Consider the following 12393-nt stretch of genomic DNA (forward strand, 5'->3'; position numbering starts at 1 on the left):
TTCTGAAGATATATCTATGTACCACTATGGTGGCAAAGAGCACTAAATCGCTGCTGAATTTAAAAGCAGCTATTTTACCATCACAGCAGCGGAGGGTTCTGCCTCACATCAATCAGTTTTAGGTTGTGAATCCTGAAGTTCAGAGGCTCATCAGGAATAGAACAGACAGCAATCCTGAAATGGGATGCAGGAACCCTCTATCTGTCTGACCATGGCTTTCTGCAAGTGGGCAATGTACCAACAGGAAAATGAATGTCACAAAAAGAAGGAATGCAGTCTCTGCATACTGTGAACATCATATGAGTTCCAAACACACTCTGAATAAAGTCTTACCAAACAATTACTGATTTCAGACTAATTGTGGAGAAAAAAAAGTAACAATAAAAAAAATAAATAAAATTCCACCTAGAAGCACATTACGGTGTGTGAACTCTAGTTCCTTTAGGCTATCCATGGACAGCCATATTTTAAAGAGAATGAAGGAATTTGCAGAAACAGCCAATGAGAAAACTTTTGGTACAGAAGGGCTTGTTTATCATTTTAAATGTCTGGATGTTATGGATAGTGTCTGCCTGTGCAGCTAAATGTGCACTACTTAAAATATTTAACACATATTCTTTGAAAATTTCATACTAGAATTTCCATTAGGAAACAAATACTTTTACTGCAGCTTTTTTTTCCTCTTTGTTAAAAGCATAATACTATAATTACTTCAGGAATAATACAAAATATTGTCATTTCAGTCAGGAGGTTTGATGAGTAGAAATTAATGTATTAGGTAATCCATTACAGTTAATTTTGTTTACATTCATATTTAACATTTTATTTTTCTCTTTGTACTTTGGTACAAAGTACAAGGACAAAGAGACTTTTTATGGGTCACTTAGGAACTTACTTTCTTTTGTCCTAGATATTAACTAAGATTTAAATACCAACATCTTACTGGTTCATACAAAAGATTTTCTTACTTTTGGAAATAGGACAGAGACTTCCACATCACTCAAGGATTTTGAAAATATTACTCTTTCTAAATAGATTACGTTCAAATTACAGACGTAAGTTACAGCAAAACTATTTGCTTTGTGGAATTATTTCATTTAAGTAAATGCATTTATTTTCTTTCTTGCAAGTAAGAAATGGAGGCAAAGAAAAGCTCACCTTACAGTGTGGTCATATAGTATGCCAATGGCCTCATCAGCCACAGAACTCACATCTTTTATAATCTTTTACTCAAATTACTCTAATGCTTTCTTTCTTGCTCTGAGTAGGTATTGGACTTGAGTTAGCAATACCTGCAAAGCATTTGTAAGATGTGTACTCAGCCTTCTTCTCAAATTGCAATTATTCCCACTTTATAACTTAAAAAACCCCTTAAATTACTAAATATTCACAGTTTAATTTATTTTTTCTCCAACTGTCAAAGTAAAATTTGCTATAAATGTGATAAAATTAATCGTTCTGACCTTGAAAAAGTCTGTTTCATTTCAAAGAATGATCTATCTCCCATAATTATTTTCACTTTAATTTCAGCTGGTTTATGAAAGAAAAAAAGAAAATAAAAAAATTGTAAACCAGCTAAAGTCTAGACAGTGACGTTAAAAGAACCATATTAGGAAATCTTTAATAGTGCTTATTTGCTGTCTGCAAGCAGTGCATGCTTTGATGGAGAGAAAAAAGCATGGAGGAAAGAAGATGTTTCTTTGAAGAAATACTGTATCTAAAAATTCTTGAATTTAAGTTTGAATGTGACTGCTAACTCTGTGTAACAGTGTGTGATGCAGTTTTGTTTTCTTGGTAAACAGAACACTATTCTCAGTCTAATGCAATTATTGTCTAGTATTTCTATTTATGTCCATAACTATTTTGAAATATATATTTGTGAAGGTTATGAGTACAAATGATGGTCTCCTACATGGTGAGAGTTCTTCAGACTGTAGAGGATACTTATCATCAGCATTGAATTATTTGTGATTTTGAAACGTGCTTCACTGGATATTCTCTATGCCAGGACATGGAATTTTTTAGGAGAAAAGTCACACACATCTGTATCTTAGCAGTAGATACAGGCCATGGAAAGGTATGGAAAGAAACAGTGTTCTCTGCACACAACAGTGGGGCTCAAATAAAGTTTACACACTTAAAACCATAAACACTGCATAACAGTCTCAGAGCAAGGGAAAAGGAGGGGGATTTGCAAATAGAAAGCAAAAATCTAAAGAATTCAGCAACACGAACTAAAGGCAAATTTCATTGAATAATGGTCCAAAAGCTGACATTAAAGTTATAGGGTTTGTTTTTTTTTTTGTCATTAAAATCAGTGTCCAAGAAATCTTAGATTAATATCCTTATCTGTTTGCAAAGCACCAAACAGCCATTGAATTTACAACACCCCATCACTCTTAACAACCCCTCTGGGAAATGTCACAGCAGAATCCCCAAGCAAATTTAGAAAACTGAAGAATCTTTCTTAGATGAAAAACTGAGCTTGGAAATATTGCAAAGACTTACCAAACTATTTCACCAAACCAAGAAGACTCAGGGTTTATATTGCAGCTAGGCAAACATCAGTGTGGTTTTCTTCTGGTTCTTTAATTGTCAAATAGCTACCATTTATAAAAGCCTGCATGAAGCAGTGAGAAAATCCTACCAACCACTACCTACAACAGGACACCTCTGGAGTAAATCTGAGATCAATCTGTGTTAAGTCCACATGTGTAGATTACATGAGCAGCAAGGCAAATCCATCTGTGGAAAGGGTTTTGTTCCATGCAAAAATGAGTATCTTAATCCATGTTCTTCTCCATGAACAAGAAGAGGAAAAAAAAAGAATTTTTAAATTGGGAAGATTGTATTGAGGTCTCAGGGTTCTGATGGAGAAGAATATTAAAAGCATTGAGAAATCTATTCACCAAAGGGCCTGGTTATTCTGGGCTTTTTTAAAAGTACTGAAAGATTAAATGGCATTGTAAAGTGAAGTTGAAAGTATCAAGAACAAAACAGAATGGAAAGCAAGAAGATTGAGGACTGCATGCAAATCCAATACTCTATAAAACATACTTCATAATTAAAAAAAAAAAAATCATTATTTTGCCTTTTATATCTTTTTCAAGTTGGTAAAAAGTCCTTTATGGGGAGAGATGGAGGAGTAGAGGACTCAATTTCTTCATACTGCTTCAGAAGCACAGCTGGAGTTAGGAAGCCACCAAGAAACAGAGAAGACTCTGCTGACATCCTTCCCAGACGTGAGTTAAATCTTTCTATGCAAAGGAAATCAAATATCTTCTAATTTTTTTTCATGTGATTCATATCTCAAGATATTGATATAAATTGCTGATAAATCTAAAAATGTATATGTACATTTTATAAATATTTTAAAATAAAAAATAGTAGGAACTGTGCTTTGTGTGAGCTTGCATGGCTTTTGGAACAAGGTGTGACTATGATTTCTACTTCAGAAAATTACATCTTAATTTATCGCCTCATTAATTTATTCCATTATCGTTTTTTAAATCGTCACATCTGCACTTATGATTATGAGTGTAATCCCCAGAAATTACCACTTCAATGAGTAGAAGGGCAAGAAAAGGGTATTTCCATAGTAAGCTCTATCAGAGGCAAGGAAAGAATTCAGAATTTCTCCTAAATCTGGGAAGATTTTACACGGGGTCAGAGAATTGCCAGTAGCACTGCTTCCTTCACAGTGAGCACTGCAGACCATGCAAATAATAAAGCAGCAAATGGCACTGAAGAGCCCCACCAGTCACGCACCTGCTCCATGGAGATATTTTTATAAATGACTGTCTGATTCCACTCAGGATTCAAGCTTTTCTGTATGTACTTAGTTCTCCGCTTGTACTCAGCACTGAATTTGAACAAAAGAATAAAACATTACATCAGCAATCTTTTGTTTCTTTCAGCTCTAATACAAAAAAAAAAAAAAAAAAAAAAAAAAAAACCAAACAAAAACAAACCCAAACAAAAACAAAAACAAAAACAAAAACAAAAACAAAACAAACAAACAAAACCAAACCCCAAAAAACTCAAAACACACTCAAACCAAAAACCAGAAAAAGAAAAGAGCTGTATCTTCCATTTCTGCAGCAATTCAGGGTTATGAGAGGACAATGACAGCCTTTGAAATGTTTTCTTTGGTATGTTTTTTGCTTTTCTGAGACAGTCTTTTAAAACATCTCCTGACTCTTCAGCATGCTTGCTTTGCCTAAAACCATTTCAAGATAAAGCACCAGTCAGCATATGCACATATACTTTGTCCTCTCATTGTAGGTATTGGGCTCTGATTCTAAATTGATGTGATTATGCATTGATTTCTTTTCCATGACCATCCCATTAGCACTTTAAAGTAGCACAAATTCATTATATTTATAGGTTGCAATCTCTAATTACAGGAATCCCATCTCACAAACACATTTAATGAATGCCATAAAGTAACTAATATCCTGTTAATGATTGAAACACTAATTTCTTATTGATCCTGTTCTCTACCTATCCCTCTAACTCTACTGGAAAGAAACATAAAAGGGCATCAAGATCATGACTTCTTTTTTTTTTGTCAATAGCCAAGAACAAAGGTTTGGCTGCATTATCTGTTTTTAAAAAGACTCACTAATGCTTTATATTGTACTTTGCATTTCCTGAGTGTGGAGAAAGCAATATACTAATCTCAAATAGAATATGGATTCATCTAGCTCTGTGAGCTTTGATGTTATATTTGCTTTCATTCCAATTTTAATTTAACATTAATTTTAATGGACAACTGAAAAAATCTGGGTAGAAGACATGAGGACCTTTTAATACTTTGAACAACCCCCAAGATTTAAGGTAAAGAAACTCTTTTTGTCAATCTGCAAGTACATATCTGCTACATCTATTGCAAAACAAATTTTTCCCAGGACAGTTCTCCTGCACTAAGACAAAATGGCACAAAATAATTATTTTGTGCCATTTTGTATATGCCACATTAGACTCTCTTCTGGTTCCTTTACAATAAATTTTGGTAGTGTATTATTCTCACTTCTCATTTAACTGTTTTGGTTCATACTGTGTCATGGTCCCAGACCAAATGTACTAATTCTTTTTATATGGGATTAACAGAGAAGGATCACTCAGGAACTCATTTAATCAGCCAGTCACTAATGATGTACCATACCAAGTTGGAACATTTCTGATTTATGATTATGTGAAAGATACATGTACTTTACTGGCACATGCATGTTGATATTGGGACTTCAGCACCAGCAATTTCACTCTATAAACTCAATTCTGCTGTGCAGTGATCCCAGCTAATTAATCTGGATTGCAGAGTGGCTTTATTCTCCAAAATGAGGTGGCCCTATCCAGGCTGCCTACTAGCCTGATATATTGAAGTAAAAGCAGCTATTTTTCCTTACATTTTTTCCCTAGTCATTCTATATGCATTTCCACTTATTTTCTTGGAAATTTTCTATCCACTGTCATTCAGTTTATTGAAAAATGTGAAGGGTTTTGGGACCCATGAAACAAAGTCTCTGTTCACCTCTGCTTATGAGAAGAAAGCAGCAGGTCTCCAGAGTTCTATCAGCCATAGCACAGAATGGCAAGGGTGATTTAAAATTTAGGGGGACCAAGATCATATGAAAAAGAAACTCACTCAAAGCTATTTCTTTGCATATCTTGGAAAGAAAGCTGAAATACAAAATTTGGATCCACTTTGAAATGAGATTTTGATGGTGAATTGTATTCAGCAATGCAGTAAAAATTTTAAAGCACCTCAGTAGCCTTCTTTTTCCACCCTCTGGTATGAGAAAAACATCCCCTGCCTAGAACATCCTGTTTAGATGTCCTATGATCTACTGGTTGTAGGGAACTGATATACATTCATTTCCTGAAGAAAGTGGGAAAGAATCCTTTGCACACTCAGCCAAGAAAATGTCACCAACATTCTCTTTCCTTCCTTGGATCTCCTTTTGCAACAGTAGAGCTTCATCACCTTTTCAAAGTTTCTGACTCTTTTTTGAAGTATGTGAGAAGGTGATTCATGCAGTGTTGAGTTCCAGAGCTTTCAAAAGATGAAATTGTTGTTAACATGGCAGCTCTGAAATATTTCCAGTGAAGTCCATGGAATATTTGGATCTAAACTGTAAGGGTGAGCTGATCCCACATCCATGTAATCTGTGTTCTGCATCTGTTGGAGAGGGAGGCAGGAGACCTTGACCTCTTCTAGGGAGGTGCAGAACCAGGCTAAGCTGGATGGCAGATGAAGGTTTCTAGACCTCTGAAGGGAAGGATCTGGCAAACACATTAAGTTTTCATATCCCTGATGCACCTTCCCCCAACAATTAACAGATTAACAACTAACAGATTAACAGATGAAGATGCTTTCATAAAATGCATTCATTAAACCAGTCACTGGTATATCACTTAATATAAAATAATTTGCATTTGAAATTCAAAGAGTACACTATGTGAAAAGATACAAACTACATATATCTTATTTATATTTTCTCTCTGATTCCTTGATTAATAATTCATTAATATATAATATAATGTATTAAATGCAACAAAAAACTCAGAATAGAATAATTGTGTTAAAAATTATAATAGGACACACATATGAAATGTGTAATTTTAACATATTCATTAAATCATTTTACTAATTAAAAAAAAGAAAAATGATAGAAAACTGTTTATTGGAATTAATCTGATCACTTGTTTACTCAGGTTATTACTTTTAAACAAATTTAAAATTAGCATTGGAATATTTCTTATGTGCTTAGCCTGGGCTGATATTAGTACATCTTGAGAATTTAACTTTGCCTTATGTTTCTGAGACAAACAAGGCACTCCTAATTTCAATAAGTAAATTTCAAGTTTGTTTACCACAAATAACCACTTATGTGGTCAAGAAGATTTATTTGTCCATCTGGGCAATTTTCTAGAATTATACCTGGTTTTAATGTCTATACACTGTGCAAGATAAATAGACAAAAATATTCCCTTTCTTTACCAAAGAAAGCCTGTTTCTCTTGGCACTTCCACCATTCAAAATCTTGATACAGGTTCACAGTTAATTATTTTTCAGCTTTCAGTGGGTGAGAATGAAGTTTTAGATATCTCTGAACTAAATTCTTCCAGACTTCAAAAGACATTTGGCTTGTGGTCAGAGTTTGGCCCTAGAATAATACAGCACCAAGGAGCATTAACTACTTGTTTCCAGCTCCTGGAAATTACCTAATTAGTAAATGAAAACCAAAACCATACCACAGTTTCATGCCATCAGAACTAAAGAGAAATCTGTAGTTCAACGTACAGGCTCATTGCCCTATTCATGCATACAAAAAATGAAAGAATGAAGTTGGAAGGTAGTACACTTTACCTGGCATTTTGGACAACCATCACTTGTCTGCATATCCAGAATTTACAGAGTTAGGGAAACAGAGGAAGCAGCGTAAGAGAAAATGAGAACAGAAATGGAAGAAAACATGAATTATGGGTAGTATCAGAATCAAAGGAAATAGAGGCATTAGGAAGAATAAGAAGCCTAGTATGGACTGAATTACAAATAAAAGTTATTCAGTAGCAGCCCACATTTCTACTTCCAGAAACAAGTCTGGGACTTTTAAGAAGCTCTTCATTTTCATTATTCCCTAAATGTCCAAGTTACATGCAAAACTGTAACATGTTTTGAAATAATAAACCCAAACAAAACTAAAATCCAGCTCTTCATAACTTGTCAACAATTTTAAACTGATGTTATTGGATGAACATGCCTTCAGTTCAAAATCTTATTTCTATATCAGTGAATATACCTGCAAAATTCCCACTAAGATTGATTTGTCAAACATTTTACAAGAGTCTTAAGTGCATTTTAAAACTTCTCAATCTTTAGCACCTCTTCCCCTTACATTCAGTAATAGTTTTGGGCCAATGCTACTGAACAATATTGAATACTCTATAGATGGAATTAGCAAGCCACAAAAGAAAATGTGTGGCTTTATTTGTACCACTCATGCATTTAGTGGTGCTTGCCCATACACCAAATGGTGAATTGTGACCTGAGCATCCACTTTCCTGTTAGTTTGAGTAGAACAGAAATACAGATTTTCATTTTAATTGTTCTTTCCTAAGAGTCTTTTAGTATGAGTATTATTACACAACCAGGGGAGTTTGCAGGAATCTGTCTTTGCAATATAGAGTCTGATCCATCAGCTTACTTTTAGATATATCTATTGTGTCGCTGAAATCAGCAACATTATTCTAACCATGTATTCTTATGCATTCTCCACATACATATGACATTCTGTAACATTAGGGCCAAAAAATAGTTCTAATATTGCTGATAAAGAAACATATCTTTTAAAAGCAGTAATAATGAGCTATTTGTAACTACAGAGTGAAAAAAATCAATGATTTGTGAAAAAATGATTAGTGATTTTACAGTCATTAGATTAAAAAGTGATTGTAGAGTCATTAAATAAAAAATTGGTAGTATTTCTAAAACCATATCTTCAATCTTAAAAAAAAAAAAATTCCACCATAAAACACTTATGGAGACATTGTTTTCTGGCCAGTATTTCATGGCTTTTGTACTGCAACCTTAAATCTCTCTCAGGTATTTTAATTTTGCTTGTTTGAAAATCAAGCCTAAATTCAGATTTCCTTGAGCTGAAGCAACCCTTCCATGTTAAACTTAACATGCAGCTTTCTACATTACAGAAAGTATTGCATCTATTTTGTGCATTTCTATTGAGACTGTTGTTATTTTAAATATTTTTACATGTATTGTAATTTTTTAAAAGGAAATATGAAATAAAACCCCATATATCTACAGGAATGATCATAAAATTCCTAAGGTCATTAGCAAAGTAGGTATATTCTCCTGGGAATAGAATCTGACTCTGTATTAAAAATCTACCATTTTTTGCTGGTGTTGCACCTGGATTTTCTATAGCAGTAACTCTTAGGTCTGTTTATTAATGACACGTAGCAAACCTAAACTAAAATAAAGTTCAGCTTAAAGTTTGTCCTACACTTACCCTCTCCCTGGAAGAAGATAAACTTTCACAAAGGGGTCAGAATAACCATTGTTGTCTCTGGGAGCAAGGTTTCTTGCCTGAAGGATGTGGATGATAAGGTTGCCAAGGTGTTTGTCATAGTTGATTTGAAGCTGGTGAATGCATTAAAACACAGTAGGGTTATTTGTTACTTTTAATTTCTGTGTGATTCAAGATCTCCTAAACCCTTTGAATAAAATGAGTTTTAGACCTCTATGTTCCCTCCAAATAAACACATTTCAGAAGTTTCTGTCTCTCTCCTGACTACAACGAGATGTTAGATCATTGGGCCTTGACAAAAAGGGAAACACCCATATTCCAATCAGGAAAAAGCAAGGGAAATCTGAACCCTTGATATTATTCTGAACAATAGACAGTTTATTGAATGTTAGCTACACACATCTACCTGAGCCAAGTCTGACAAGGATGTTATAATGTTATGGAAAGACTCTTAGCACTAACATAAAAGAGAGAGGTTAATCAAGGGGGAAAAAAACCCCCAGAAATCTACATGAAGTTAGGCTTCAATTATTCTGCTGTTCTCTTTTTGAGTGTTTTAAAAGCCTAAGACAATTTACATAAGAGATAGCCATAAACTTGGTATGGCATACACTGCACTATAAGAAACTCACAGTGGTTCTTGCTTCTGTGTAAACAGATAGGGAATTTCTAAGGAAAACCACAATAAATGGCCAAAGATTAAGGATTAAAACTAATTTAACTATCCTTTTAATGCCTTTGGGAACAGCAGCATTTTCCATTCTTCTGGCTGTATTTCATAATCCAACATTAAAGGCGAGTGCAAAAATCAAGCACTGACTTATGTTAGTGACATTTTAAGTGATTGGAGTTGAATAAGAAATAAGTTGATGGAGATAGTTTTATGCAAATTTATTTCACAGAAAAACACAGCCAGTATCAACAATATCAACAATACCCAATATCAACAACAATTTACACAGCAAAACCTACATATTTACCTGTATTTCTCCAGTGATTGGGTGGGAAGCAGACTTTGTCGTTTCCGTGGGCTGTCAGATTAAAAACACATAGATTTTCAAAGTTAACTTTTTTATCAGCTGTGGTTTATGCTGCTATATTGCCACAAATTTTTTTTAAAAAACAACTGTCTACAGTTGTTACAGTTAAAACTAATGGTTATGTATTTCAACAGCACTTAAAGTCCAGTCTAGCCATTTTGATCAGCCTTTATGCAGGTACAGAATCAAACAACTTCAACACCAAATCTTTACAGCCTGAGCAGACAAGGAGAGAAAAAAACCACACAGCATTAACCCTATCTAACAAACACGAATGTTGCCAAGAGAAAGAAAGGACCATGACAAATAAAAACAATTGTATATTTCTGTCAATATGAGAAAGGCAGAGAGAGAGAAAAGTTACTCTAATTTAAACTAAGTTCAGGTGAAAGTGGGTAGAAAGGGTGGAAATGGTACTAAAACTAAGTGATGTGTATCAGTGGATTACACAATGGCAAGCCATCTCATATAATGTCTTTTACTTTATTCTGTGTTTTCTGCTAGCCAATTCAGCTACACCTCATCTTCAAATTCCTCCTCACACTTTCTGTGACACGAAATTTATATTTTCTGTCCTCACTTTCCTCTCTCCTTTATCATTGAACTTGTCTAGGTTTTTTGACAAAAAGCAATAAAATCCTTAATGTTTCTCTCTGCCTTTTTTTCCCCCTCCTGTTTGTTGGTAGAAAATAATATCATCACTTCATTAGAATCCTGAACTCACAAAAATACACTGTTATGTTAAACGTTGGTGGCCTCGAGCCACTCTAGATCAGCCTCTAATCTTCAAGCCATCAGTCAAGCAAGAAAGCTCTGTTTCAGTAGTAGGATTTGAATATTTTTGCATTCTCTCTGTATCTGCTTCCTTGGTTGATGCAGCCAAAAACAAAGGGTGCAAATAAGGACAAACTTACTGTTCTCTGGAGACTGGTCTGGAAGCTGTCATTTCCTATTCCTCCAGATGTGAGCAGCTGCCTGACATTTATTCCATGTAATTTGTATTTCTATCACTTTCTGAGAAGAAGAAAACCCACCTGGCCCTTCTGTGCTGTCCTACACTCCAAGGAAACCCTTCAAGGCTCTTTTAGGGTGTTGTAATTAGGCCAATGAAGTGCCCACATTTCCTGCACCACAGCACGCAGTTAAGGTGATGCACTACCCTTTTCAGGTTTGTGTTGAAGAAATATCCTCTCAATCAGTCAGATCTACAAATGAGAACTAATCCCAGAAAAAACCCAGCTAAATACTATCAAAATGAAAACACAGGAGAAAGGTAGTCCTAATCTACCTGTTATATGCATATATTTACTGTCTCGTGTTGCCTTATCCTTGTTTAGTTTAATGCTTTACCTTGCCCTCTAGATGTGTTTCTTTATGAGCACAAGCTTTACCAGAAAACCAAGAAACAAAACCAAACCAAAATTAATTTGTCTGTAAATGCATTTGCATCTGAAAAATAATTCTCATGAAAAGTTTTATAATCAGCTTCTCTTGATAGCTTACAAAGATTTTAAAGAAGTTTAATCCATCCAACAGCTAAAATACGTCATCCATAGTCTATAAAATGTTCTGAATCTGAAATGAAATTTTAGATTGATAGTAAAATACTCTTAAAACTTCTTAGGTCCTTGACAAGACTATTCAGAAAGTGAATTCCACTTCTTTTACCAAAGACAGGGAGCTACCTGAGCATCATGCAGTCTTTCAAAGTAGGACATTAATGGCTTATATTTTTCATACTTTACCTCTACAAATGGATTTTATTATACTTAATAGTCCTGACCTCAGGCTGTACTAGCACTGACAATACTGACAACACCAAAAATGACATGGAGCTTTGCTGTGGCTATGAAATCACTGCCAGGTAGTCTAAATGCTCTCATTTTTCATGGGTTGGAATAGCAAGAATAATGAGTTTGTTCACTCTGAATGTCATTGAATAAGGAATCTATGAGTATGGATAATGTAGGAGGAGTTAATAGAGAAGGGAATGGGCATGATGAATTTGCATTGAGACGTCCAAAGGTGGTTAAGGTGTAGTTTGTAAAGTGGAGTCTATAAAAATAAATGTGCAATTTTATGTTTCTATATCATTGTTGAATCCCTGCATCATTTACAAGGCTGTGATTCAATACATTAAATATTCTGTCTTCTCTGATGTCAGCAGATTTTAAACTGATCATGAAAAATTATCCATATATGTTAAAGAAACATGAATAATTTAGGCTGAAAGAGACTTCTCAAGGTCTAACCCCCGGCTCAGAGCTGGGCCAATTTTGAACTTGGTTCCATATTGAGAGGTA

At 34.5% G+C, this 12393-nt stretch overlaps 1 protein-coding gene across 1 annotated transcript in view; it reads right to left on the reverse strand.

Annotated features, from left to right (window-relative positions):
- Window positions 1-12393, reverse strand: part of PCLO (piccolo presynaptic cytomatrix protein) — a gene marked incomplete at its 5' end in the record, with an annotated part of 328275 nt that overhangs the window by 65805 nt on the left and 250077 nt on the right. Inside the window, 4 exons of the mRNA XM_083859465.1 lie at window positions 3769-3862; window positions 7373-7399; window positions 9033-9163; window positions 10031-10081. Of these exons, the coding sequence (XP_083715591.1) occupies window positions 3769-3862; window positions 7373-7399; window positions 9033-9163; window positions 10031-10081 (303 nt within the window). The remainder of the gene's footprint in view (window positions 1-3768; window positions 3863-7372; window positions 7400-9032; window positions 9164-10030; window positions 10082-12393) is intronic.

Source organism: Zosterops lateralis, assembly GCF_965231275.1.
Source record: "Zosterops lateralis genome assembly, chromosome: 4".
In the NCBI taxonomy this organism is placed as follows: Eukaryota; Metazoa; Chordata; class Aves; order Passeriformes; family Zosteropidae; genus Zosterops; species Zosterops lateralis.